Source organism: Drosophila rhopaloa, unplaced genomic scaffold (genome assembly GCF_018152115.1).
Source record: "Drosophila rhopaloa isolate 14029-0021.01 unplaced genomic scaffold, ASM1815211v1 contig_115, whole genome shotgun sequence".
NCBI classification, from domain to species: Eukaryota; Metazoa; Arthropoda; class Insecta; order Diptera; family Drosophilidae; genus Drosophila; species Drosophila rhopaloa.
This window is the reverse complement of record NW_025334990.1, coordinates 9201827-9229154: the sequence shown is the minus strand read 5'-3', so window position 1 is coordinate 9229154 and position 27328 is coordinate 9201827. Positions and strand designations below refer to the sequence as shown.

At 37.5% G+C, this 27328-nt stretch overlaps 4 protein-coding genes, 2 long non-coding RNA genes and 10 other non-coding genes across 17 annotated transcripts; 8 read left to right on the top strand and 8 right to left on the bottom strand.

Moving 5' to 3' along the window:
* Nucleotides 1-249: 249 nt before the first annotated feature.
* On the bottom strand, nt 250-321 carry Trnae-cuc. The gene has a single exon. It is a non-coding gene; the product is annotated as a tRNA-Glu (tRNA).
* Nucleotides 322-1066: 745 nt separating this feature from the next.
* Trnae-cuc lies at nt 1067-1138 on the bottom strand. Its single transcript has one exon. It is a non-coding gene; the product is annotated as a tRNA-Glu (tRNA).
* Nucleotides 1139-1552: 414 nt separating this feature from the next.
* On the top strand, nt 1553-1624 carry Trnae-cuc. Its single transcript has one exon. It is a non-coding gene; the product is annotated as a tRNA-Glu (tRNA).
* A 160-nt stretch (nt 1625-1784) lies between these two features.
* Nucleotides 1785-1856, top strand: Trnae-cuc. The gene has a single exon. It is a non-coding gene; the product is annotated as a tRNA-Glu (tRNA).
* Nucleotides 1857-2020: 164 nt separating this feature from the next.
* Nucleotides 2021-2092, top strand: Trnae-uuc. Its single transcript has one exon. It is a non-coding gene; the product is annotated as a tRNA-Glu (tRNA).
* A 1053-nt stretch (nt 2093-3145) lies between these two features.
* On the top strand, nt 3146-3217 carry Trnae-uuc. Its single transcript has one exon. It is a non-coding gene; the product is annotated as a tRNA-Glu (tRNA).
* A 1280-nt stretch (nt 3218-4497) lies between these two features.
* Nucleotides 4498-4569, top strand: Trnae-uuc. Its single transcript has one exon. It is a non-coding gene; the product is annotated as a tRNA-Glu (tRNA).
* Nucleotides 4570-4956: 387 nt separating this feature from the next.
* Trnam-cau lies at nt 4957-5028 on the bottom strand. Its single transcript has one exon. It is a non-coding gene; the product is annotated as a tRNA-Met (tRNA).
* A 346-nt stretch (nt 5029-5374) lies between these two features.
* Trnam-cau lies at nt 5375-5446 on the top strand. Its single transcript has one exon. It is a non-coding gene; the product is annotated as a tRNA-Met (tRNA).
* A 2805-nt stretch (nt 5447-8251) lies between these two features.
* Nucleotides 8252-8325, bottom strand: Trnai-aau. Its single transcript has one exon. It is a non-coding gene; the product is annotated as a tRNA-Ile (tRNA).
* A 1187-nt stretch (nt 8326-9512) lies between these two features.
* LOC108050753 (thioredoxin, mitochondrial) lies at nt 9513-10191 on the bottom strand. 2 transcript variants are annotated; one of them, XM_017132588.1, is made up of 3 exons: nt 10091-10174; nt 9913-10031; nt 9513-9857 (listed from the first exon to the last, which is right to left on the bottom strand). In XM_017132588.1, the coding sequence occupies exons 2-3, from the start codon at nt 10017-10019 to the stop codon at nt 9608-9610; spliced, it is 357 nt and encodes a 118-aa protein (XP_016988077.1). In that variant the 5' UTR covers nt 10020-10031; nt 10091-10174; the 3' UTR covers nt 9513-9607. The 2 variants fall into 2 exon arrangements, with proteins under 2 accessions (XP_016988077.1, XP_016988075.1); XM_017132586.1 differs by having other exon boundaries at nt 9913-10191.
* A 399-nt stretch (nt 10192-10590) lies between these two features.
* LOC108050771 lies at nt 10591-11085 on the bottom strand. The gene is made up of 2 exons (XR_001769599.1): nt 10975-11085; nt 10591-10922 (listed from the first exon to the last, which is right to left on the bottom strand). It is a non-coding gene; the product is annotated as an uncharacterized LOC108050771 (long non-coding RNA).
* A 213-nt stretch (nt 11086-11298) lies between these two features.
* Nucleotides 11299-11749, bottom strand: LOC108050772. The gene is made up of 2 exons (XR_001769600.1): nt 11675-11749; nt 11299-11618 (listed from the first exon to the last, which is right to left on the bottom strand). It is a non-coding gene; the product is annotated as an uncharacterized LOC108050772 (long non-coding RNA).
* A 398-nt stretch (nt 11750-12147) lies between these two features.
* LOC108050747 (general odorant-binding protein 56d) lies at nt 12148-12729 on the bottom strand. Its single transcript, XM_017132581.2, has 2 exons — nt 12627-12729; nt 12148-12554 (listed from the first exon to the last, which is right to left on the bottom strand). The coding sequence occupies exons 1-2, from the start codon at nt 12681-12683 to the stop codon at nt 12213-12215; spliced, it is 399 nt and encodes a 132-aa protein (XP_016988070.1). The 5' UTR covers nt 12684-12729; the 3' UTR covers nt 12148-12212.
* A 9879-nt stretch (nt 12730-22608) lies between these two features.
* On the top strand, nt 22609-23367 carry LOC108050745 (general odorant-binding protein 56d). Its single transcript, XM_017132579.1, has 2 exons — nt 22609-22741; nt 22814-23367. The coding sequence occupies exons 1-2, from the start codon at nt 22694-22696 to the stop codon at nt 23159-23161; spliced, it is 396 nt and encodes a 131-aa protein (XP_016988068.1). The 5' UTR covers nt 22609-22693; the 3' UTR covers nt 23162-23367.
* Nucleotides 23368-25584: 2217 nt separating this feature from the next.
* Nucleotides 25585-26661, top strand: LOC108050773. Its single transcript, XM_017132631.1, has 2 exons — nt 25585-25674; nt 26023-26661. The coding sequence occupies exons 1-2, from the start codon at nt 25606-25608 to the stop codon at nt 26659-26661; spliced, it is 708 nt and encodes a 235-aa protein (XP_016988120.1). The 5' UTR covers nt 25585-25605.
* Nucleotides 26662-27328: the final 667 nt, after the last annotated feature.

Below are 27328 nucleotides of genomic sequence, written 5' to 3'. Positions count from 1 at the left end.
ACTATCAAAAGCAATTCCACTATTTCCCTAAGGTTAGTGGCAAGTATAAATAGAAACAAGTGGCTGACTCTGTCTCTGGGAAGGAGCAAAAATCAGAGTATAAGCCCAACGCTTAGACATGCGACTTTCGCCAACGACCATACCACGCTGAACACATCGGCCTCGTCAACAACTTTTGGCCTTTGCCGCCTTTATTATTAATTTTATACATCAAATATTTAATTGTTTCAAAAAAAATTGTGTAAAAGTTTCCCATACCGGGAATTGAACCCGGGCCTCCCGGGTGAGAGCCGGGTATCCTAACCACTAGACAATATGGGAGATGTTTTCGTAACTAAAATTCACATAAAAGACAAGCAAGGAAAATATTTAATGATTGATCAGTATAATTAATTGTTTTCACAAATCTTCGACTCATTTTTAAAATAAGAAATTCCGCTTTGCATTATTTGATTAGGTGTTAAATTTTGAATCAATTAACATGCTAAGAAATAACAATTTTAATTTTTGGTAGAAATAAATTAACCGGCAGAGTTAGAGCGAGACAGGTTTGCGAAATTTCTCCAATTTTGTGGCTCCCATCAACAGAGCAGCTGCTTAAAACAGTGGTGTGACTGGAAACATTTCGTAGGTTACTGATAAAGAATAAAACCATTTCCATTAATTACAATTTTTTTTTTTATACAAATAAAGTAATAAAAGCAGAAAATTTCCCTCGGGCTTTGATAAAATGTGATATAGTTTCAGTGACCTTGGTATCCAGAAATCTGAACTAAAACAGTTTTTTTTTTACGACAAAACAATAATGTTTTTAAATGTTAAATTTAAATAATTTTAATTCTTTCTTGAAATGTAAGTCTCTAAATTTACATAATTACTCATATACACAAATCTGTGTTAATTTAAATGAAACAAGTTTTATAAATTAAATACAAAAATAAGTATATGAAATAAATGGGATTTATATTATTTATTCTTTATGTGAAATGCAAAATCTAAATAAAATCGCAATGAAATTTTAACAGAAGATGATTAAAAAAGACAAATCCCCTGTTTTAATAGAGATTTCCCATACCGGGAATTGAACCCGGGCCTCCCGGGTGAGAGCCGGGTATCCTAACCACTAGACAATATGGGAGGTGATGGCTAGGTTGCTCAAATACTGATAAATCATTAGTGGTGAAGAGGGAAACCAAATGTGTACGTAAAGAAATAAAACAGATTCGTAAGTCACATAAATCCCAACTGTTTTTATTTGATAAATGACATATGTAATCCGATTTTAAGAATATATTAAAATACTTTTGGTTGGAAAGGGTTTGTAGGAAAGATATTGAATATGATTCCATATGGCCATGCTGTTAAATATTTTCAAGATTTTTAAAAATGTAAAAGTCCGGATATATGTTTTATTTTAATAAAGAAACGTATATATAGAAGTTTCTATTGCATCATAACAATAACAATGACATTTAGTAGAAATTATATTCAGCATTCAAAGAATTCAAAACCTCATTCACTCATGTGGAGTATTTATGACTAAGAAACTATCTCCCATATTGTCTAGTGGTTAGGATACCCGGCTCTCACCCGGGAGGCCCGGGTTCAATTCCCGGTATGGGAAATTGTTAACACAATTTTCTTTTGTGGACTTTTTTATTTAAAAATTTCATTAATTAACATAATTAATAAACATTGATTAAATTACATTTTTAATTATAATTTAATTACCACATATGCTGAATAGCGAACAACACGTATTTTTGTCAGAAGGGTGAAATATATCCCATATTGTCTAGTGGTTAGGATATCCGGCTCTCACCCGGAAGGCCCGGGTTCAATTCCCGGTATGGGAAGTTTTCTGAAATAGATTTCATGTTTTTTTTTTATTTTAAATACGTTTGTCTTGCCGAATGATCAAATTGGTAGGAGGCACCAACATTATTTTTACATAGCATTAAAATGTTCGTACTATTAAAGCATTGCTAACATAATGTGATTTTGACCAGAGTCGTACATATCCCATATGGTCTAGTGGCTAGGATATCTGGCTTTCACCCAGAAGGCCCGGGTTCGATTCCCGGTATGGGAAACTATATTTTTCTTCTCGGTTTCAAAAAATCGATTTTTTTTTATTTAATTCGAACCTAAGAATGTTCCTTAAAAATTTCAAGTGAAAATTTCAAAAAATGTTGAAAATATAGCCGATTTATTTTGGAAGCCTCAGGCGACGGCCATAGCTTCTCAAAACCTTTTTAGTTTCAGATGTTCCAGAGAGCCGAAATCCCATGCGTCGCCGAAAAGAAGGGCTTTTGTTCAAGGACAAAAAACAACAACAAATAAAAATAAAAAAAAATGATTTTAAATTTGTTTCTTATTTTCTAAGACTTTAACTAAATTTGAAATCGTGAATGGGGAGGGGTCCTCTTAAAATGAACCAAAATGAGCAACTGCTAATTTTTTGGTTTACGTATGTATATTGAATTTTAGGTTTTAATATTTTTGATTTCTATATATAAACAAAACTTCATTCTTTTAAGAATCTATTTACATTCATAAGAAGTGCCTGAGCCAAAGATTACTTAAATGGTCCTTCCGATGTTAAAGTGCGGAATACTTGCTTAGGCATTGCCTGTTATTCATAACTAAGCTGGGTACAAACGTGCGATAAAAAGGCTCTTAGGAGAATGCTGGGGATGGTGCCAATTTGTTGAAAATCGCTTTTTTTACAAAATACGGGAGTACCGAGGGTAACTGAGACGATTTGCAACTTATCAAATCGATACAGGGAACATATATTTTCACATATGAACCGTCTGGCTAGAAATATTGCCGCACCACTGGTTCAACGTCTTCACCGCAGACGGCACTCGCCGAACTTTTGGATTCTCGGCTGTGACAAACACTATCGTCTCCAATAGCCACACCAATCTGATTGATAACCTACGACCGGCCTTAACCACACTTGATTTGCCGAGGAATGGGGCCCCCACTACTAGCTTATTTTGTGATCCTTAAAATAAAATGTAATCTTTTAAACACTAAAAAAGTTGTTTTAATTGGAACGAAAACAATATCGCCATGTGATTTGGTCATCATTGTTGTTCCAATAACAAAACCGCATTCTGACACAAAGTATTCAGTATCCCATATGGTCTAGTGGCTAGGATATCTGGCTTTCACCCAGAAGGCCCGGGTTCGATTCCCGGTATGGGAAGAATTTTTGCTCGTAATTTTTATAATGCAAGCGATCTGCTTATTTTTAACTTATTCTAGGTTTAGCGCCCCTACTGGAAATTTTCATAGCTAAGTTTGTGCGCCACCTTTTATCAGTTCGTCTTAAACTGCCATTATCGTTTTTTTTTAATTTTCGACGTCAACAATTCCCAATCTGTTCTAGCGAGGCGCTGCCCTAGAGGTATGCCATTGACACAGAACGATTGTCATTAGTAGTGGTAGACTGACGTTCTACCCAAATACTAAAAGGCCAGTTGATGTTACAAAATTATGACTCCTGAGTGATTATAATTTAGTACCACGATTCTGACGGGGTTGCTCCTGCCTAGAATTGTCGGTTTAACTGATGGTCTTCCACTAATGAACTTTTTAATTAATAAATTTTAATGAAATGTTAAAGAGTTGTAAGGAAAAGGAGGTTTTGTCAACAAACATTACATTCTTCAATAGTTGAGTGGTTTTCTTTTTCTCAGTATGTCCGGAACCTTTTTGCTATATGGAAAATTGGCACTTGTCTGTCTATCTCCACGATATTCATGTGGACAAGTGGGTTCTCCGTGTGGGGGCAGTCATTTGTTGCTGTTTGTCTGGCTGAAAGCTGGCCGTGACCGTGGCAACGAAAAACGTCAAACTGTTGGCTTTGCTTTTCCCTTCCGTCTGTGCGCGAGTATTTCAGGCTATTTTTTTCGCCGAAAATTTACATAAAAATCGCATTACACTTAACATCCACTTTGCTAAACGAAGCGCATGAAAGCGGGCGCCACGTGGTTTGGGCTCTCGACTGTGCTTTTGTAAGCCGTCGCCCCATTTGAATGGGTGGGTATTTGGGTGTTGGGAGATGGAAGTCAGTTATTCATGTGCGAGGTTGTGCAAGCGGTTTCAAGTGCATGGCGGCCTACGAAAATTAAATTAAAAAGCACATGCCAAAGGACCAAGCCGAAAACAGTTTGAGTTTTAAAAAAAGGGAAATTGCAAATGGGCGGTACGATCTATTTTTCGGCAGGACACATGTTTGTGTGCAAAAATGTTGCCGCTTTAAAAAAGCAGTTGAAAAAATCGGGTTTTATTTGAAGTTGCCACATGTGTGAAGAGTTAAGTTTTAATAGGTACTGATATACTATATTTCGACAGGTCGTTCTGTAAAGAACTCAGATTACAAGGAAACGTATTTAAGACGAAATAATAATAATATTGTTGCAATTTAACGAAGTTTAGAGGTTTCATTCAGAAAACTGACATTAATCACTTGGTCGTTTAGTGTCCCATATGGTCTAGTGGCTAGGATATCTGGCTTTCACCCAGAAGGCCCGGGTTCGATTCCCGGTATGGGAAATTTTTTCTTTTGCCTTGAGCAAATACCAATAACAAGAAATATCGTTCCCCTTTTGTATAGTGTTATTTATTTTGTAAAGCAACTGAATTAATATAAATGATTCATCGGTGGCTTAATGGAAAATAAGTTTTTCATTGTGAATATAGACTTAATTAAATGTAAAATAAATTTTCACCAATAACATTTTCACCACTTTAGCAAGATAAAAACATGATTTTGTAAAAGTTATTTATGAACAAAAAATTAAATAATAATAAAATTTTAATAATTTTTATTTATTTTATGTGTCACTATTACTTATATTAAGAGTGTTTAGATTGTTAAGATTTATTGTGATAAAAAATTACTTTTTATTAAAAAGGAATCACAACTGCGAAATTACATCATAGCAGAGCAAGGTTTCGATCCTCGGACCTCTGGGTTATGGGCCCAGCACGCTTCCACTGCGCCACTCTGCTTATAATATTCTTAGCGCCATGTTAAATGTGAGTCAACAGGGCATAAATCAACAAGGGTTCTTGTTAGAACCCTTAAACTATTGATAAATGGTTTAGTTAATTAACAAATGTGTGACAAATATGGAAAAAGTAATCAATTTAAATTTTATATTAAAAACAAAGATGAAAAGTATTAATTTGTAAATAAATAAGATATTTGATTCTTAGCCAAAACAAAAACTGCTTAATATCCGTTTAGTTTTATTTTCTTACCCTTATATTTAAGCGGTTATAAACCCAATATCAAAGCATTTTGTTCACTTATTTGCTCTTGACTCATATTAAACATGGCGCATGCAAAATTATAAGCAGAGTGGCGCAGTGGAAGCGTGCTGGGCCCATAACCCAGAGGTCCGAGGATCGAAACCTTGCTCTGCTATGTGGTAGATTTCGCGGGTGCGAACATTTTTTCTTTTCTTTTATATTAATATTATCATATTCACACTGTCAAAATAATTATTTCATGTTAAGAATCGATCGTTTAAAGGCAAACGCTGCTATATTTTTAATTGTTGCGAGTTAATAATTGAAATTGGGTTTTGCTCCAACAACAATGCGTATCTTCGGCTCCAGCTCACGTGGATTATGTATTTACTCTGAGCCGTGGCGGCCACCTCGCTTATCGCGAGCCTGCAGCCAGCTTCCACACATCTGCTGAGGTTCTGCATCCATTTTTTGCCCACTGGCACAGATACGGCTTTAATAACCACTCACCGAGTGCGACTCTGTTGGTTTTTGCCGCTTCTGTTTGCATTGGTAAGAGATGCGATATGGCCGCGAAGCAGGAGCCCAGGTTGCTGGACGTTCAATTTTTTAAAAAGTTTTCTTTAAAGAAGTTTTAAAATTTTTTAATAAATTATTTTGAAACCCACGGAATACAATTTCAAGAGTATGATGTGGAAAATGATACAAAATATGCTCAGCCAGGCAGAGAGTTGCCATTCCCTATAGCCAATAAAATTGACATATTTGTCAATAAATGGCAAAAATTTTAATTAATTTTCGCGCCACTTAAAAGCGCGCCATGAAATTGCACAAAACCATTCGGTTGGGATCGACTCGTGGGGGTTGCGGGCCAATGGAAACCAACCACAAACACTAAATTGCAAATAAATTTGTTTAAATATGCAATGGCAGAGCGCGTCAAGTTTGGCACAACCCCCATGGACGAATGGCCAAAAACTGCGCTAGACTGCGACATTTTCACCTGGGAGAGGTGGAGAATTCGGGGGATTTCATTTGTTGGGATGGTCTGGTTGTTGGTTTGTCCACTGCCTGCTGCACGTGCAGCTGCGACAACGAGACAACAACATGCGCATCAAATTTTAATAGCAAAACCCCCAAAAGTTTCAAGCCACAAAGTCCATTTCCATTGGACTAAAAGGGGTTCCGTTCTCCTTGCGGGTTGCTCCCAAAATGTTGTTGTTGGTTTTGTGTCGTTGTTGTTGGGTGACATGCTTGATGTACGCTTTTGGTTTTGCCCACGAAGATGTTGCAATGACATTGAATATTGATGAAAATAAATCGAATTTCCGTCAGCCCGGCATCCGACGTATTCGATAGACGGCAAGGGCAAAAAAAATAAACTGGACACATTTCCTCCGTTTTCCCTCGCTGCTCGTCGAATCCCCAGCTTTTCTATTGAGACAGCCAAAGGGTTCCGCCCGAATTGAGCTTGACGCAGTCAGCTGGCGAGTGTTAAAATCCCACGTTGTCAGTGTTTTTGAGAGGTATTTGTGGTTTCTCTAAGTTCCGATTTTTAGTTTACTCTGTTTGCACTTCAGCACTTGAAAAAAATAAAAAAAACAGTATTCAAATGTTACTTTTGAGCTTAGTTAAAAACAAATATGCATTAACAATATTTTAAGAGGAGCTTTATATCAATAATAAAACTCCTTAATATGTTCAAAGAATTTAGAAAATTTGACAAGTTTTATTTGTTTTCATATTTTTATAATAATTGGAACATCCCTTTGATCTGATTTAAAAATGTGTATTACTAGAGGAGCTGTGTTTTTGCAGGCAACCAATTGAAACATTTGTTAAAAAAATCCCAGCAAAAAGCATCGAATTAAATTAACAACCACTTTTTTTATGGGTAAGGCCTAACCAATTTAAGTTAAATAAAAAACCATACACGAGTCGATTTCCAAAGGTGATTTTGAGTTTTTTCGCCTGTTCGGTGGCCAACCCACAATTAAGCCCCCAGTTAACACTTGATTTGTATTTAAAAATTATTGACCAATCCATGGGTACTGATTAAGTTTGTGTTTGTGCTTGTCAAACGATGGATGGCTGCTGTTTGGGGGCGGGGCAGCGATTGATTTTTGCCGCCACAAGGCAACGGTGGGTATCGGAAATTGCATAAACTCCGACTGAAAGAGATGGGAAAAACAGAGAGAGAGAAAAGGAGACAGTGCAGCACATATGAAAATCCAATTTTCCAGTGATTGATCAGGCCGATGAGGGGAACTGAAGAGCTGGCCACACACGTGAAGTGGGGAAAGTTTGTTTGCCGGGCGTGTACGCAAAAATAATGTAATTAAAGCAATGTTTGCATAATAAAAATTAATATTTGTTGCAGTTTGTGTCGCCATTTCCTCGCACCGCAAAGGGGAGGGGGTAATGCATTTAGCCGGCCCTTTCTCCGAGTGTTTACCTAGGCAGCGAGGACTCGTCGTGTCGCCAGAGTCCTTTGCTCGCTTTATGCGGGCTGTCAAAATCAGACAGTGTGCACACATGCACCCACACCTCGTCGACGTCCCAGAGATTTGGTCCGGGTGTTGTCCACGCTGAAGAGCATCCGCATCCCCACGCCATCCTCCCCCAATCTCGACTGTTTGTCCAAGTTTCGTTTCACCAAATTATGCCCGAGCATATGAGGGATTTATATACGCTCGAGGACGCAACTGGACTACACTGCACTCCACTCGACTCGACTCTCCTGTCTGCTGGTTGTCTGGCGCTTCATCGCTGGTGTATTTATGCAAATATTGAAATAAGTCTTAATTGAATACAAATACTCAATTACATTGCGGCAAATCTATTTTGTGGGTCCGGCACAAACAAACTTCACTTCGGACTGTACAATGTCAACACTTTGGCTTTACAATTTTAATTGTTGAATGTGATTTCGGTTGGAAAGTAAAACGCATAAAATAAAATAAATTAAAAAAAATAATCATGGCCCATGAGGGGATCGAACCCGCGACCTTCGCGTTATTAGCACGACGCTCTAACCAACTGAGCTAATGGGCCTTCGTGACGCTGGCAGTCTTCGTGACTGATTTACAGTGCGCGGGGGTAGTTTTTTCAGCTGTACATATCTCGAATATCTATTTATAGATCAGCCTTTTAGAGGGGGTGCTTATCTACTGATTAAATTTTTATATATCATATATTTTTACTTGGATCTATTTTTTTTCATACTTATTTGCATTTTATTCTTTGCTCCTATATTCTTTGTAACCGCTCATAATCAATCCCTTAAAAACTTTATTAATTATAATCTATTGTATATTATAAAAACATTTTTCTCTTTAAATGTTGTCAGTTTATTTCGTGTCTATAATTAATTTACCACCGACTGCAGACGATATTAATTGTGTTTCTTTTGCGCTTCCCGAGGGAGTTAAATGCTGCTCGACACCGCATGCATCATCGCAAGCAGCACATTTGACACTTCATTAAAAAGCAACATTACCAAAATCAATTAGAGACATTCCCCCATGCATTCCCATCGCTTAGACGGCATGGATAGACATACAACAAGAGCACACAAAACGGGGAGCGAATAAGTTTGTTGTTTTTGGCAAACAAATACGCAAACAATTGAGATACACATTGTATTTGTTGCTGCCGGTATCCATCCCCTTCCACGTCGACCGGCGCCGATCCGCAAATTGTTTGAGCACGAGACGAGACTTTGTTTGCATTTTGAATTGCCGCCACTGGGAGCCAGGAGCAGAAGCTATTTGAACAGAGGCACACTGAGCGAAAACACTCTAAAAACCGGGAGTAAACAATTATTATTTTGGGGGTGATCTTTAATCTTTCTCATTTCCCAAAATACAACCAAAAATGTAATAACAAATTTACACCAATTGGTTGAAAGCTTCAGGCCTTACATTTTTTTGTAATTAACATTTTTAAAAAATATTCATATAATTTTAAGAACCTTTAATCTGGTTCGATTTCTGGATCAGTTTAGTTAGGCAAACGTTCCTTTGGATTTGTCAACCTGATGTTTATTGCGCTTATAAAAATTGCATCAGATTAACGCAATCAAGTATAGAAAAACTGGCCTTTAAGATTAAACAACTAAGAAAGACTTCATTGCAGAGAAATAGAAAACAAATTTTTGTAAAACCTGAATAAGTTTCCTTCTGTGTACATACACGTTTACCTATAGGAGACGCAAAAAAAACACGGCCAGAGACGACTTGTTTAATCGAAAATTAATTAAAAACGTGTTGCCGTTTAATCAGACTTTAAGCTCGCCTACAAAGTACGTGTTTCCACACTCGATTGACATCCTGATCTAGTTCTTCGGATGAGGCACTGCTTTATGGAGCCACTTGCGGATGTATTCGCTGGTCTGGAGACCAACCATGCGATTCACCACCTTGCCGTTGCTGATGACCATCAGGGATGGGACGGAACCCACGTTGTAGTCCATGGCCAGCTCTCCATGCTCATCGATATCAACGCGGGCCAAACGCACCCGACCGCCCTGCTCGGACACAATGTTCTCCAATCGCGGGGCTAGAGCCTTGCAGGGACAGCACCAACTAGTAAGAAAGTACTATGTGCAAATGGTTGAAATTAGATGATAAATGCACTCACCTGGCATGGAAGTCCACCACTACTGGCCGGTCGCTGTTGATCACCCGCTGCTCAAAGTCCTTTCTGGTCTCCACATCGAAGATTGGTTGCCTGCCCGTGCTGGTCATTCCACGGTTCGCCTTAAGAAGATTCATGAGGCGCTCTGCCCGAAACATTCTTCTATAGCTCGACATCTTACCCCAAACGGATAACTGTAATTTTTACCAAGTTACAAATTTTTCTAAAAAATTTTGATCCGAAAACTTTTGAGGCTGCAAGTATACTATTAGGCTAATGATTTCTAATAAGAGAATAAAATTGACAGTGGACATAAAGCTAAAATCAGAGACTGCTTGATCAAAGAAAAAAAACACGTAACTTATTTATCTATATAGTTTTCAGATATATATTTTGAAATCTTTACAAGAAAGCTTATTTTTTATTCCAATTTATCATTTATTTTAGAACCATTAGTTCCGCATGCAAATTTCATAATAACATATATAACTTACAAAGTCAAAAGCAATATTAATTTATATTTCATTTGGTAATTTTGTATATCGTGATTCTAAACAGATTTCAGACGAATACCTAAAACGCTTATGAAATGATTATAATAAGTACTTGACCATAGCATGACAAATCAAAAGCATTTATCACCATAAAATTACCCATGAACCACTTAGGAAAAAAGGTCTCTTATAAAAAATATAAATATTTATTTGCAGTTCAAAATAATTGTAGTTGCTTTATAATTTTCGTTGATATAAGCATTGAAACTTCTTAAAGCCTTCTTCGCACCTGTCGGGATCTTTGATCGAAAGGCAGGGGTCGGTTTTATTTTCTTTCTTTAACTCAAGCATTTTAGCTTTAATTCCGGAACTTTGGTCAAGGTAACAACTTAAGGCGCACTTGATTTTGGAGTATTTGCTTGAGGTTTTGTTTGTTAGTAAGGATTCGTAGATTTCCAGAACTTTCTCATCATTTAAACAGTCAATCGGAAGTTTGACTTGGTTAAATTCCATTGAGTGCTGTAAATTTTAAAATTGAATGGCATCTAACGAAAGAAAGAGTTTTGCTTACTTGGAGTGTTGGCAGAGCTAATAACCCAACTAGGAAAACCAAAACAAGCGATAAGTTCATTTTGTAGACTGGGATTCTAAACACATTCCAGATATTGCATTTTGGTTTAAATAGATTCTTTCAAGCGAATAACTGCATGCATATTAATGATTTCAAGCTTTGTTAGAAATTAATTTAAGATGCATTAAGTCAAAGTGTAAAATCAATTCCACGGGGTGAGTCGGGAAAAAGTTTCAATTTTAATACTCACAAAGTTCAATAAGATTCGTACCCCAAAATTAATGTCACTCAATTAGGAAAGATTTCTCTTAAAAAAACCAAATATTTCTTTGAAGTTTGAAATAAATGTAGTTGCTTTATTTAATTCCTTGGTAATAGCATGTAAATTTCTTAAAACCTTCCTCGCACCTATCAGCATCCTTGATGGAAAGACATGGGTTGTCCATTTTTTTCTTTTTCAATTCTTCAATGGCCGTTTTAAATAAGGCTTCACTGTTAAAGTAACAGCTTAAGAAGCACTTGATTTTGTGATCTTTCACTATTTTTTTGTCTGAATATAAATAATCAAAAATCTGCTTCTCCGACACATTTTCCTTATGTGCACAATCAACTGCAGGTTTAAATTCGTCTAATCTTACTGATTGCTGTAAGTTTAGATAAATAAATTAATAAATCTAATGCCTGAGTATGTTTTACGTACTTGGGGAGCAAATAACCCAACTAGGATCACCAAAACGAGCAACACGTTCATTTTGTAGATCGTCTTTTAATACAGAAATCCAAATGTGCTTTTAAAGACTCTTTTATGCGACTAGTATGCCTAATTGTGATTTCATGCTTTTCTAGTATTATTACACGCTCATTAAGGGATTTATATGTAACTTAACCTTTGTAATTATCATATTGCCATAGCGCAAATTCGGATTCCACGGGAAAATTTAAGCGATAGTTGCCCCTTGTAATAATAAAAAGAAATAGGTTCATTATTTTATAAATTCAGTGAAAACTAAGCAAATTATCCAAAGAAAATTATTCTGAGTCGCGCGGAATGACTTTTCTTGTCACTTCAGATGCAACAAATTAAATTGATTTGCGGCTTTATAATTTATATTAACAAACTGTTAACCAGTATCAACCAGTCCCATTTAGTAAAAAATTTCATTGGTTGAAGTATTTCTTTTGCAGCTTAGTATAAAATAATATTTTTTTATTACCAGGTTTATGTTAAACAAATTGGCTTAGATCTCAGCGCGGTTCTCGTAGTAGCACTTGTAAAGCTGGTAGCTGGTATCGCATTTGTCGGCACCCTGGATGGAGTCACACTTGGCCTGTACCTCATGGACCTTGGCTTCGCCGGCGATGGGACCCAGTTTGGCCAGAACTTCATTGGGCTTGATCTGACCATTGGCCACCAAACCACTCTGCTCCAGGAAACAATTGGCGAAGCACTTCACCTTGGGATCGGTGTCCGCAAAGTTGCCGGCTCGCAGGGCAATGGCCTGCTCCTTGGTGATTCTTTCCTGTTCGGCACAGGACTTGGCCCTTTGTCTCACCTCGGTGATCTGGGCCTCGGTTAGCTCCTGTTTAGAGGGTTGGTAATACCCAAGAAATAAGTCTCAACAAGGAAGCTAGATCTCGAGGTTTTGTCTTACCACAGCAGCTGCGCAGGAAAGAGCAGCAAAGGCGGCGAAAACAAGGAATACTTTCATGGTGATGATCGAAAGCTGCCTAGAATCTCTTGAAATCGAAACTGTTGACTGACTGTCTCCGGCAGTCAGCATTTATACGATTCAAGATTATGGACTTTAGCCCTGAATCCGATTATCATATTTTGTTAATGATTCCCTTTCCTCTTACTTGCATTCGTGAAAAGAAACAACTTGGCAATGCTGACTTGCGATTTTGAGCTTGGCGTCGGGTACACACATATATCATTCGCCTAAGATTGAGTTTCTAAAGCCTTTCGCAGCTTATTAATAATTTTCGTTTGCGCTTTAAACTATTCTAAGTCAGCAGGGATTTAAGCCTCCCCAGCTTCTGGCTATTGACCACCACACATTTGGGTCAAACTAGATCCCAAAAAACTGATAGCATTCACTCGTTCGCCCGGCCATATTTACTTGGGCCAAATGAATGATGACCCGCCCAGGCTCAGTTTGTTGTCTAAACATTTTTATGATTCAGGGTTAGAGATAGGATTCTTCGTGGCCTGTGTCTTTACATAATCCCCACTGCTTACACAGGCATCAAGGCGTTTTAGCAATTAGTTTCTGTTTCTGCGAGCATCCAATGTGAAGATAAGTAGCCCACAGTTTTCATAGTCCTGATGGGCTTCTGTGGGGCTTTGATGGATGATTGACAAGCGAGTGACAAGAGGGCCAGTGTGTGAGTGGGTGTCGGAAATGTGGGGCTAGTGCTGAAATTAAATGGGTTAATGGATATGCAAGGAACGCTTTTGGCTTGTCATCAGTTAATGATCATTGTCCCTACTTAATCTTTAAAAAATGAGAAGTAGCTAGCTAAAGGCAGAAAAGTAACATGTACTAGATGCAAGTGTCAACTTACTTCCAAACTTTAAATATAATTAACTAAAGCATAGCAGTCCAAAAAGAGAACCTAGAGAATTTCTTGGTGTTTTAATATGTTTTGTCATTTTTACGTTCGTTTTTGTGTGGCCATTTGTATAATTAAAACACCTTAAGATAAAACTAAATTTTGTTTTATTGTCTAGAGTCTTCTGGTATAAAAACAAGTGGAGTATGTTTTTTAAAACCATGTCAACTTTGTTTTGCTGATGTTAATGTTCTTTCCCATTTTTATTCAGAAATCGACTAAAGCTACACTAAATATGAAGCCTTTTTGTTGTTCTTTAAACTAACCGAAGTATAAGGAATTTTAATAATCGCTTTTTTAGCTATGTAACTTAATGCATTTTTGCTGTGTTTATTAAAGTCTACCTAACTAAGTCAAAATAAAAATACTTAAAGTGCGATTTTCATATTTTGAGTACAACCACACACCATTAGAGTCAAAATAAGTGGAAGAAGGGGGAACCGAGTTAAAACAAGAGAGAACGCTATAGTCGGGTGCCCCGACTATCAGATACCCGTTACTCAGGTAAAGGGAGTGCGAGGGAGATGGACATAGAAACTTTGATCACGCATAACTTTTTAACGAATGGTCAGATTTGAAAAATTTCTTCCACATTTCGATAGGTATTGATAAACACAATAAAACTGCATTTTTACTTTTCCGAAATATTTAAATTTTAAAAATCGTATATAAGCGATTGTGGGCGTTAAAGGGGGCGTGGCACCTTTTTGAAACAAACTTGCGCTGCGTAGGAACTCCTAGAATCTGCATGCAAAATGCCAATCTTCTAGCTTTTATAGTTTCCGAGATCTCAGCGTTCATACGGACAGACAGACGGACAGACAGACGGACGGACAGACGGACAGACGGACATGGCTATATCGACTCGGCTAGTGACCCTGATCAAGAATATATATACTTTATAGGGTCGGAAACGCTTCCTTCTAGCTGTTACATACTTTTGCACGAATACAATATACCCTTTTACTCTACGAGTAACGGGTATAAATATAAATGAGAAGGAGTATCGCTCCTGCAACAAGCACAACGACTCACTTTTGTGTGTTATCGTTCCTAATTTGTTTCAAATTAAATGAGTTTTAAACATTTTCCCAGCCAAATACAATCATAAAGCGTAAAATATACTCCGAATGACGCGAATGTGGATGTGTTTTTCGGATGGGTGGTCCAAAGGATCTGGCTGTTGTCGTTGTTTTTTTGGGTGGGTGGGTCGTTTCTCCTGCAAATGTAATTAAAAAACTTTTAAACCGCATCAACATAAATGTATGGCGCTTAAAATTTTGTGCATTTGACAATTTTCGGTTGGCAAAAAGTTGACATTTTGTGTTCCTGTGTTTGTGGGCAAGTGTGTGTGAGTGTGTTGTGCAAAAGAACCGCCAAAACATGTCAGACTCGACCCACCTTCACCACCACCCCCACTCGCCTTTCCATCAACTTAAATGAAAAGCTTTAAAAGTTATTAGCGTTCATAAATAAATGTCAGTGGAAGGCATTTATTGATGACGGCCCCGTATCCATTTTATGCGTTTATCATTTTTACGAGCCACTCTTTTCGGCCATTTCATTTATTTTAATTGAACACCCGAACCACCAGTCTACTACAGCCCTTTTGGGGCCGTAAAGAATTGGAAGACTTTCCATTTAATTGCATTTAAATCGCCGGCCAAACACCTTAATAGACCATTAAGTCTTGCCCCAAACCGAGGCCCATTCCTCCATTAAGGTTTAGTTCTGCAATGTGTGCAGGTAATAAATGTTTGCACCCGGAATTCCATTCCGAGCATTTCAAATGATAACGCTAAATTGCTTGGCCATAAATTCAACACTCGACATAATTTTTCAGTGTGAAATTTAATCAATTCGATATTGTGGAATGTCAGAGTGCAAAATAATCAAACGGCATCCCATTAATTGTCCGACGATTCATGTAATGTGTTATGTATCCATATCCGTGTGATGTCATCCCCGAAATAACCTCATCCGACTCCACGCTCCAGGCTCCATAATTTTCCATTAGCTTTATTATATACTCATTTGGGCGAATGTCTTATATCATTGTTATTAGCAAATTTTATGCCGCAGTTTATTGCCTGCCCCCTGACATGTGGGAGGATTTGAAACGGAATAATCAGTATCTGAAACTGGAGGCAATTCCTTTGGGGTCCCTCGCCTTTTGGGGCAAGTTTGTTGAACTCTCCCCAAAATTTTGGGGGATAGTTTCAAGGGAAAAAATAAAGCCCCAGAGAACTGAGATGCAACTAAGGGTTGTTCCCATCTTTTGAGAACCATTTAAGATTATTTTTACGCCATATAGGGTAAGTCCGTTATAAATGATATTACAAAGCTCACTAAATGGTAATTATTATATACGAATATTATATAAGTAGTACTATCCTATGCATTAAGACAAAACTTGTTTTAATATAAGCTTGCATTACGTTGAAAACCATAGTTCGAGTTTTCATTGTACATTCCAGATAAGTAATTAAGATAATATCAAGGTGGAGAGTTTATTCAATACAATAATGGATGAAGTGTGAAAATGCATTTACGTGTTATTATCTTTAGCTCATGTTAGGCCTATGATTGAGCAGAAAGCATTTAAATTTAATCGGTTCAGTTGAAAATGGTTCAGAACACACATGAACAGAATACTCTGTTTACCGGATCCAGGTACAAATGAAAGTTTTCGCACAGTCATTTTCACGGAAAGAGCTCTTTTTAATTAATTTAATGACTGGCTGATGTATTTGCATATGGAAGTGCACGTGAGGAAAACTTTGTGCACGTGGGTAAATAATAAACTCTTTTGTTGCAGTTCCACATTTAACAGTGCTGCTCTTGGCCAAGCTTTACTTTTGGCTTTGTACCTGCCTGGTTGCCGCTTGCCACTAATTATTTTAACAGCATGCAAAACGTATCCGCTTCTCCCCCAGAAAACTCCCCTCCTCTTTTCCAGGCAAAGAAAACTCCGGAAAAGAAAGCTCAGTTTCCTTGGCATTTTCAGTCCGTAATCCGCATAGCTTATCACAAATTCCGGGCATAACTCAAAACAGAAATGCTGCTCGGCCATTTGGGAGAGGCAAATTAATGGCTAGATGCGCATTGTTTTGCCCCATCCGCCCCATCTGCCCCAAGGCGTTGCAACACTTTCTGATTGCATTAGAAGCTTACAATAATTTTAGGGGCAGCTCCACTCGGAATGGGAACGTAAATGGAATATTTTATGCAATTTATTTTGATCAATTTGCACGTCGCAATGGCAGCTTCCTCTAAGGGCGCCTAAATATTCTCCGGGTATTGTGGATGCAATCGTGCGTGCCACGGAATGGAAATTTCCAAATGGGAGCCACAGGCTCTGCTTTATTATTCATCTATTTCGGAAAAGTATAAATACAATAACAATAATTGTAAAGAAATTTTTTGGTTAGCCAAATTTAAAATATGTGTTTAAATTTCATATGCTTTTCTTCTTTTGGAGTTCATTTCGTATTCGTATAACAAAGATCAATTATATCTCAAATTGAATTTTTATTAAATGTTTTAGATTTTCAAATTTACTTCACTTCTTAACGTTATACTTAATTATTCAGGCATTGGCTTGAATCATATAGGAACACAAATATATATTAAATATATATTATATATTAAACTTTAAAAGATTATTTTTATTAATTGTGCATGTCGTAGATTTATTAATTCTTTCGTTGAAAAACTATTTAAAACTTTTAAAGAAATAAATATATTAAATTCTTTAAGAGTGATAAACTAATAAAAAAAACTGATTACTGAGACAAAAATATAACCGATTTAGCTTGTAAGATTTACATTATTAAAATAGTCGCGGCAACTTAATGGAAAAAGGACCAACCATGCGTGGGATAAGTTCTTTCAACTTTGTCGTCGGATTCCAGTATGGTGTTAGTGGAATGCTTATATTAAACCCATTTGCAGCCCACCTCATTACACACTAAAAAAAGCAATCGAGCATCAAATTACAAAGAAAATAAAATGCAAATAGGTTTTTCCTTTTCTTTTCAGGTTGTTCCCTTATATTTTTTTTCATTTTTTGGTAGTGGGGTCGTCTCTATCCTCTGTCCCATCGAGTTCATCCGCCCCGTATCCCTCGGTCGGAGTTCCAATTTCATGCAGCTGACCACGGACCCTGTAATTGTAATTGCCGGGCTGGATTGGAGTGGATTAAACAATTTCCACATTTAACATGGCGCGTCTTTAACCTTTGCCACAATAAATTTTTCCGGGCTTTCCTCGTTTGGTTTTCGTTTGCTGTTGTTGTTGTTGTTGCTCCCCGGTTGGGGCTTAATTTTGGTGCCGGCGATAAGAATTTTTAGCGACGCTGTCATTTGGGGCTTTTGGCTTTTACGAGGCGGCACAAAGGACGCATGTCCTTGTTGTGCGTTTAATTAGATGCTTTGCCTAATTAGTCGGTTTTATGTGAGACTCTTAATGCCCCTGGATTACCTTTTTGGTTGCAGTTTGCCGTGTCAAGAAGTCTGCTCTTTCAGGACTATGCCCTCTTGGTCGATATGTGGCATACAGATTACGCAGACCGAGAATGTTATAAACTTTAACGTTTATTAAAAATTCCAAGCGCACAAGAAAATATCCGCAGCGTCCTCGCAATAATGCGAACGAAAGCAGCGCGTTTTGCTGCTGATTTTCGCAGCTTGAGATTTTCCATTTTTCCATCATCGGGCTTCGGTGTTGGGATTTTCAATTTCTTACAGAACGAGCACTGCATTCCTTCACCTGGCCGTCTTTGATGCGTCGTATGACAGGAGGAGCAGCAACAGTAAGTCGCTCCGAGTTCCATATGAACTCCGCATCCCAGCCACTGGCCCCTCAGCCGAATTGAACTTGTCACAAAAGAATTCATTTTGCAGAGCTCGGAATTTTCCGGCTGTTTGGGGGGCGTTGAAGGGGGTGGGGTGAACACTGTACGTTGAAAAGCTTTGTAAGCTTTGCTTGACTCTTGGCCTCGTCCCTATTTTCCCCCTTTTGCGTTTCGCACACTGTCCCTTATCCAACGCTCCATCGGTTCTGAGTTCGTTAACTGGAATTCAATAAATATTACTAAAACACTCGCATACGCATTCGCCTTTCTCTTGGCTTTTTATTGGGAAGCAGGAAGGAGACAACAGCAGATGCCAAGGCAAAAAAAGGCCAGAGCAGACATTTTCACATAATTTCCCCCCACATTGTGATCCATTTTTAGAGCCAAGCCGACTCCCACCATTCGCAGTCCCCAAGGCTGAGTATATTTTGGCTTATTTTATGACGCGTTTTGTTACCAAAACGAAAATTTTTGGTAATACCAAGACATTTAATTGCCTAATTGTTTTGTTTTTGGCATTTTATTGCAGGCGGACTGGTTTTTATGGGAAAGCGAACCAAGCACGCCATTCTTTTTATGACTTAATTACTTAAATGCGTTTTATTTTGCATGCGGCCATAATCATAAACAAATTATAGAAGTGGAAATTATGATATCTTTTTCATTTTTAATGCGAGCCCTGGGAAAAGATTATCCGTTAGATAATGATAATTTACATTCTTGAAAAGGATAAAATACATTTTCAGCCTTAATTTGGCGTTGGGAAGACAGTTAAGTTATAACTTTATTTTTGAATTTTACAAAACTTTCATGGAACTTGAATTCCACATCCTTTGAAGCATAGTTCATATTATAAAAGCTTAAGTAAATGGGTAAACCATATTTGCACAAGTTTTCAGACTCCATTTCATCTTTTCATCAGCAAATAGTATTCTCAGCGCAACCCACTCCATCGCGGTCTCATTATAATTTAAATTAACTGAATTTGCTTTATTTGATTTACCTGGTTTAGTGTTTCACTGCCTTTCCGGCCCATTGAGATTTTCTGCTCCAATTGTGGAAAAGCCAAGGACGCTGGCAGGAGGTTTTTGGAATTTATTAGCCTCGCTAGGGTTTGACCCTAAAGGGTGCCTATCCCATCATACCATCCTGTTTGGCTTCGGTTTCCCTTCGGCCATCTCTTTTTATTTTCTGAAATTAATGCGGCAAACACTAATTAATTGCGCAGGTGTTGCAGCTGTTCTGTAGCTCTTGTTGTTGCTTGCGGTGTTGTTATTGCATGGGATAAGCCTAATTGAATTTCTGTAGCTTTTTGCTAGGTTGGCGGATTCAGGAGCGGAGGATACGGGATGGGCAAGGTCCTATCTCGCCATTGGTTATAATTAATTACAACGCTGCCATTGTTGGAGACCGATTGCATTTATTATCTTTAAATTATTGATTTTTATCAGTTGGTAATTATGTTACATAACAATTAGGACATGAGCATGTTGTACCCGACATTTAGCTTAATTTTAATTTAATGAACCTTATTTTGAATATATTAGAACTATTAAAAATGGTACCAAATGAAAAAAGATGAACTAATTTATATGTATGTTTTTCTTACTAAAACCTACTACTTAAACCAAAAAAAATAAAAGTTTTATGCTAATTGGATTATTTATATGTTCTTGAACACAAAGTAAAAATGGTACCAATAACATTTGTTAATGCTTAATTTATAGTAATTTTTTTACTTTTTGTATTGTATGAAATAAGAGAATAGCCCCAAGATTGAAGGTTATATTGCTAATTGAAACTTATTTTTTTTTAAATTAAAAAAGAATTTATAATAATGTAAAAATCTTGTTCTATTGTTCCGTTGTTAAACAAACTAATTACCAATATTTTATTTTATTTTAATTAAAATTCCAAATTATCAATTGAAAAGGATCTAGGGAATTTTCGCAACTATCCTGTAGAGAATCGCATTGAGGCCTTGGTAATTCCCAAAGCGTTGACCGTAATCAAATTCACGCTTTTGGACTTATTTAATTGTTTTTTTTTTAATTTCTCATAGCTAATAAATTGACTTTTATGGCTGGTCATGAGAAGCTCGTAAAATTTGCATATGACTGTTAACCGAGCTTTTAGCTTTAAGCCGGGGTCCTTCAACGGTTGACGGCATTATTATTATGTCAACGTAATGTTGTCGTCAAATGGTTTTTCGCGTGACATTTGCATTTCAGTTCGGTTGAGTTGAGCCCTCGGGTCCGATGACATTTCATTAGCCGTTGCCAGTTCTTCGGGCACATAATAACGTGTGCCATTGTTTTTCATTGTCGTTTTATGTGCTGTTTATATTTTTATGGCATGCCATATAGTATTTAATATTTATATTATATATGAGCCACATGCGACAATCCCCTCCCGTTCTATCATGTCTGCGATAAAACAATTTTATTCCTTTCTTCTACGCCGGAACTTTTTAGGGACACCGAACTTTTGCACCAGGTAAAAAAGAAAGCTTCCCTCCAACACCGCAGCTCCTTGAACTGAAATCAAACTACTTGAGGCGAGTCACCCGCTGCTTCGTGTTTGCAGTTATTATTGTCTATAAATCGTTGGGAGGATCCCAGCAATATACACGATGACATTATGAATTTATTACTATTTAAATATTTTACTTCTGCTATGGCCCTGGCAGGCGACGATGGGCCGCAATAATCGCTCTGACATTTTTGTTTTGCCTGGCGTGCGTAACTATTTACGAGTTTACTACGGTAAGTTTTGCTGAGACCCAGGCACGAGTGCATAGTTTGAGTAGGTCATGAATTATCGATGCTGTCAGCAGTAAATATTGATAAAATATATGATCAAAAGTTGTTGCACGTAAGCATCAACTTTGGTAACTACCTCTATTACCATAATTCAGGCAGTTGAACCACTTAAACGGTTCCGTTTAAAACTCATGCATAAATGTACATATATCAGCTAATCATCCGAATGTCATTTAAATTATTTATCAGCAGCAGACATATCTGGGCTTCACATTAATCAGCAAACCAGTTCAGTTTTACCGCATGGACTTGAGATTTTGTGACTCGAGCGAATTTTTAGACTTTGATACCGGCACTTGAATTCAAACTTTGGCCAAAACAAATAAACAATAGAGAGATGAGAGAGGAAAAAAACAGTAAAGGTAAAACAGGTTCGACGAATCAAAATGATCATCAGGCAGCAATTAACTTACAAGTAATTACAGATTTATTTCGGTCGTAATCCGAATAAGGGCCTAACAACTTAATTAATTTGAATGTAATTATTAGTACGAGGTAGGTTTGTTCTAAGATGCAACTTTGTTTTAGTTTTCTTTTTCAATTTTCATCGCCTAATTAATGAGACTAGAGCAGTTAGCAGCTTATATGATAACTGAGAGGTAAATATATTTTCTGTTTATTTCTGTAAGTTACAAACAGAAGTAGATCGGTTTTTAAAGTAGGTTAAATAAAGAGTCCATTAAAGATCGAAGATGTTGTGAGGCAACTAAAGATATTAAGATATTCTTCTCGATTGATTTATTTAATTTCTTAAGCATCTCTTGTTAATTGAGGGGGAATCTTCTTTTATAATTTTTTATAGCCCCTCAAAAACTGCCCAATCATGCTTTTACCGCACTTTTTTTAACACCTTCATAAAAACTAACGTAAAATCGTGATTCAAGTTTGAGGTGTTGGGAGTTACGAGTATTGTTCAAACCAAATTGGTTGACGTTGACGCTCCGGTGAGCATTCGACCCTTGGGAAGAACATCACTTTTGTAATCGGTAGACAATCTGAAATTACAATTAGCACTTACATTATGAAAACCTAATTATTTTAGCCTTATAATGAGCTCGAGTCTGGGGCATTAAAGCCAATTATCGATACAATGGGAATCGCAATGCTTCGTTTACTGAGCCGACTATTGAGTAAACCAAAAAAGTGACTCAGAAATGGGCTATCAAAAAGTTCGGAGAGGCTTTCAACGAAAAACAAAACACCGAGAATCATTAAAACGGCAATTTAAATAAACTAACCGATATATAGCCGTGTGCATATTTAATTGCGTACATATTGTGATCAACGGAGTAGAGCGAAAACAAAGCGAGATAATCAAAACAAAACTCTAGCGAAGCTGCATTCAAAATCGTATAAAAGCCAGGTGTTAACAGAATAAAGCAAACAGTACCGATACCAAAGGGTTTCCAACTACATCTCATCCGCCACCATGAAGTTCCTGATTGTCCTGTCCGCCGTTTTGGCCATCACTGTGGCTGTGAGTAAAATCAGCTGATCTGTGGGTCTATAAGTTCTGGAAATATATTATTTATTTATTTAAATCGTTTAGGAGCTACAGCTGTCCGATGAGCAGAAGGCGGTGGCCCATGCCAATGCAGCTTTGTGCATCCAGCAGGAGGGAATCACCAAGGAACAGGCGACCGCTTTGAGAAATGGAAACTTCGAGGACAGCGATCAAAAGGTCAAGTGCTTTGCCAACTGTTTCCTGGAGAAGACCGGATTCCTGATCGATGGCAAGGTGCAGCCCGCTGTCGTTTTGGCCAAGTTGGGACCGCTGGCCGGTGAGGATGCCGTGAAGGCGGTTCAGGCCAAGTGCGATTCCATCACAGGGGCCGATAAGTGCGATACCGCCTTCAAGCTATTCGAGTGCTACCACAAGAACCGCGCCAACATCTAAGCCCAATTCTGGCGAATTTATTATGTGTGATAATCTGTCTGTGAACTTGTTACTTAGTTTGTTCGAACCGAGTACATATAACCAATGAGAAAACAAGGTTAAAATAAGGCTTCTCGCCTTCAGGGTAATTGTTGTTGAAATATTAAAATTTATTTTCCCAAAAATTGTTTTTATTATTATTTAATAAAATCTTATTGACAAGTTAATCTATATTTTCTAATTCATCGGAGCCCTTAAGGTTGAAGTAAGTTTTATAGTTTGAGGAACAATGTGTACAGACCGTTTTTAATTTTGAGCCTAATTTTGAGTTTTTAATTTAAAGACTTAAACTGCATATGACAATATTAAATGTTGAATGAAATTTAGGAAAAATTGGTTCATTAAATAATCACGACATATTATTATTTTTGTCGAATATAAGACTGTTCTTTCTTAAAGTCTTTGAACCTTACTCCAAAGTAACTCCGTGAACTTTGACAACCCCTCAAAACCCACGCCCCTTTTCGTATCTCAGAGGAAATTAAGAGCGAAATTCTTATACATAATTACTTATGCATATTCGACTTGGGAATGGATGCTCCACTGTATGACCCATTTGCGTGGTGGCCACGCACCCATTTGCATAACAGTGGGCCATCATTAAGGCCCAATGTCAGACCGTCGTCAGGGGCTTAAGTCCTTGGCCAGAGCACCGATCCCAGAGGCATTTGGCCGCTCATGTTTGGCATAAATATTGATGAGCGGCGGCGAACTTATTCGCACAAAGACCGGGATCCCGAATCCCGAATCCTGGGATGAATGCGTGGGGTCTGAGCAAATGAATTGGACACAGGGTACCGTGTTTTTAAAAGCCCAAATCCGATTAACAAATCATTAAACATTCATTGAGCACGTGTCGCAATTGCATTTACCAGTTAAACTTGGGCCAGGTGGGACATAAGGGACAATTGGACTCGGGCTTTGGCTTTGGGGACTTTGGAGTGGTGGACTTGGCGTCCATAATTCATTTTGTCACTTCCTGGGGACGTTTTGGACTGGACTGGACTGGTTTGGTCTGGTCTGGCTGTCATGTCACTTCCATTTAGCATCCGTTTCAGTTGCAGTTGTCTGCCCACGAGCCTTGCCGGCAATCACTGATGCGTTCACTAATGTCTATTAAAAAGGCAGCCCAATCGCCGGATTCCACCCCCTCGAGGACTAATGCATTTAAGTAGACAGCCATGGCGGCCTGTCAAAGAAAACAACACGCTTGCGATGGACCGGTACAGAAGCACATTGATGCCCGACATCAGAGCCTTTGTCTTGGCCGCCTTGTTTGACTAGTCTCGCTCCTGTTAGTTGGCTTTCAATGGCGGCCAAGGAGTAAGGATGTGGCCAGTAGATGTGGGGTTGATTCCCGATGCCTTGACTTGGTTCCGGGATAGAGGGGGTCAGCCTGCGGTTCTCACATTAATGTAATTTAATTTTATAAAAACTACGCTGCGGGGTGGCTGCCACTGTCTTGTTTCATGGTCTGATGTCTCTCACTTTTTGTCCGTCCATGTGGAGTTTCTTTGATCTTAAAGACCAATATGTGATGTGGTCGGGGATGTTGCGGTCGTGTTTCTGATTATCAGCGCAAGACTGTTATTAAGTCCGTCAATTAGAGAGGGCTAAAGAAAGTTGGAGTTGAAGTAAACCAGTTGGTGTGGTTGAAACTAATGTGATTGAATTGGTTTGGAATAGAGCTGGCAAAACATAGGGATAGAAACTCTTTTACAGAAAAGATGGTACTTTATAGAGTTCAATATGGATACCCTATAAAACCTATAACAGATTTTTATACTGATATAAGCAAACGTAATAGTAATTTGTACCATTTGTTTTCCATAATCTAATTAATAAATAGCTTTTTTTTTCTTTTTTGTAAAGTGTTTTATAAAAAAGTTCAGATTATAAAACAAATTAGTCAATAATTACTATGATTATTTTAATTAAAATTGCAAATAATGTAGAACAAAACTTACTCAGACTGATGCCTGCTCGTTTTTTAAAACAGATTTATGGAACGACACTTAAATGTTTTGTAGATTCATCTACCAAATTGAGCTTGGCTTGTTTTTTCAAAGCAATTTTGTTTGCGTAATTATAGAGGTCATTAATCGTTCCTAAAATACGTCAAATGACAAATGAGTGCTTTTGCCAAATGCTAATTTAAATTCTCACCCGAAAATGCTTTTGGCAATGCATTGATGCATGGCAAATTATTTTCACTGTATCGTGAAATGATAACAGCCAGTCAGGCATAAAAATGATTTGTTGATCGATTTCAGGAACAATTTAATGGCAATTAAAAAGGAGATATGATCGCTAAAGTTTTGTCTATAAAAACGGATTGCAAGAGGCTCCGTAGTTTAGAAGTACTTTAAATTTAAACAATAAATATTTCCTAAAATTATTCTTTGATGTATATTAAAGCCAATTATCTGTCCTTGCTTTGCCTGGTGCTCAGTGATCTTCTACCAGTGGCATGGGTAATATTTCCCAACTTACTCAGTTATTTAATAATCTAAAATATATGGTTATACGAGAAATACGAGTATACTCAATAGAAGTAGTTGTCAAATTTGAAATCCTAACCATTCTTTCGAATACAAAGAAGGAGTAATGTTTTTATTTTTTATTGAATAATTTTGTGGCAAAGTCTAAATACTAAAATAATCCTTAAAACAAAATTAAATTTCTTAAAATTAAATTAAATATATATCGTAAAACTAGTTTAAATTCGGATCTCAGAAATTGAGGTGTAAATGAAAACTTTTGGATAAGACGAATTTCATAATGCTGCAGTTTTCAAAACCTTTAAAATTTTTTATTCATAGACCCGTTCGTTGACTGTCTCGCTGAACATGTCGATGACCCGAACCCTGGTCCCAGATCCACCGAATGGAACAGAGACAAAGCTTAGCCAGGATATGTTAAGGTCCTGTATGCGGAAGACCGAGATATCGATGTCACAGCTGAAGCTCTTTCACATGAGCCTGCTGAACAGTGACTACAACAACGAGAACGAAGTGCTTCCGGTGCCAGTTCAGTCCATGGGTGATGTCAACAACCTGGGCGATCTGGACTTCAATGGCAACTCACAGTTGCCCTTCCTCAATCTGAAACACAATGAGCCGCTGCAGTGCTTTGTGAGCTGCCTGTACGAGACCCTGGATCTGGACAAATACAATGTCCTGCTGGAGGAGGCGTTCAAGTCCCAGGTGCAGTCGATCATCCAGCACGAGAAGGCGGAGATCAAGGAGTGCAGTGACCTGCAGGGCAAGTCTCGGTGCGAGGCGGCCTACAAGTTGCACCTGTGCTACAACCACTTGAAGACCCTGGATGCGGAGCAGCGCATCCGGGAGATCCTCGAGCGGACGGAGGCGGAGAGCGAGGGACTTGGTCCGGATGGAGCCGACTTCATCGACGGCATCCAGCACTCAGGCGAAAAAGAAACCACACCCAAGTCGGAGTAAATGACATTATATCCTCCTATTCCAAATCTTATTGTTGTCTACTTTATCCAGAATACAGTAAATAAACCAATGTTCGTGTAGAAAAAATATTTAAATTGTAACTTGGTGTATTTTTGGGGACTCTAAAACTGTAGGCTCAATTTGCTCTAAAGCAATATTAATTTTAATGACAAAATTGTAGTAGAGCTTTAAATATCTTAAATGGTTTATTTTACAAATCTTTAAAATTACCATTTAAATTTTTATTGTGATAGAAAACGTATTCAGAAAATAACAAAGACCGTTTTTGGGCTCAATCTTTTCTGAACTGATATTAAAAGTTTTCATGGTATATTTTTGGGCTGACAGCTTGGTAAAATAATTTTTGGAATGTAAAATTTATAAGTGATTAAGTGTTTGCATTAACATTATTTATTTATTTCTGTTTGAAAATATTTATATAATGTTTAAAAATTAAATGATTTGTATTATTCTCAAATTTTAAATATAAAACTAAGTGGATTTTGCGACATTTCCAAAAGCATTTACATTTATAAAATATATATGAGAAATAAATTTCTTATACAATAAATTTATACAAGTAAAACAGTTTTATGCTTGTCCCAAAGCTTTTTCACAAAAAGAATAAACCCTAAAAACAAGAACTTAAAAAAAAGCAGCACAAAAA

Coding starts and splice junctions, on each gene's coding strand:
- LOC108050753 (XM_017132586.1), bottom strand. CDS start 10,085: ATGTCGAGCTATAGAAGAATGTTTCGGGCAGAGCGCCTCATGAATCTT. Junction 9,858..9,912: donor GTGGTGGACTTCCATGCCAG/GTGAGTGCATTT, acceptor CTTTCTTACTAG/TTGGTGCTGTCCCTGCAAGG.
- LOC108050747 (XM_017132581.2), bottom strand. CDS start 12,683: ATGAAAGTATTCCTTGTTTTCGCCGCCTTTGCTGCTCTTTCCTGCGCA. Junction 12,555..12,626: donor TTTCCTGCGCAGCTGCTGTG/GTAAGACAAAAC, acceptor CCCTCTAAACAG/GAGCTAACCGAGGCCCAGAT.
- LOC108050745 (XM_017132579.1), top strand. CDS start 22,694: ATGAAGTTCCTGATTGTCCTGTCCGCCGTTTTGGCCATCACTGTGGCT. Junction 22,742..22,813: donor TTTTGGCCATCACTGTGGCT/GTGAGTAAAATC, acceptor TAAATCGTTTAG/GAGCTACAGCTGTCCGATGA.
- LOC108050773 (XM_017132631.1), top strand. CDS start 25,606: ATGTATATTAAAGCCAATTATCTGTCCTTGCTTTGCCTGGTGCTCAGT. Junction 25,675..26,022: donor ATCTTCTACCAGTGGCATGG/GTAATATTTCCC, acceptor TTTTATTCATAG/ACCCGTTCGTTGACTGTCTC.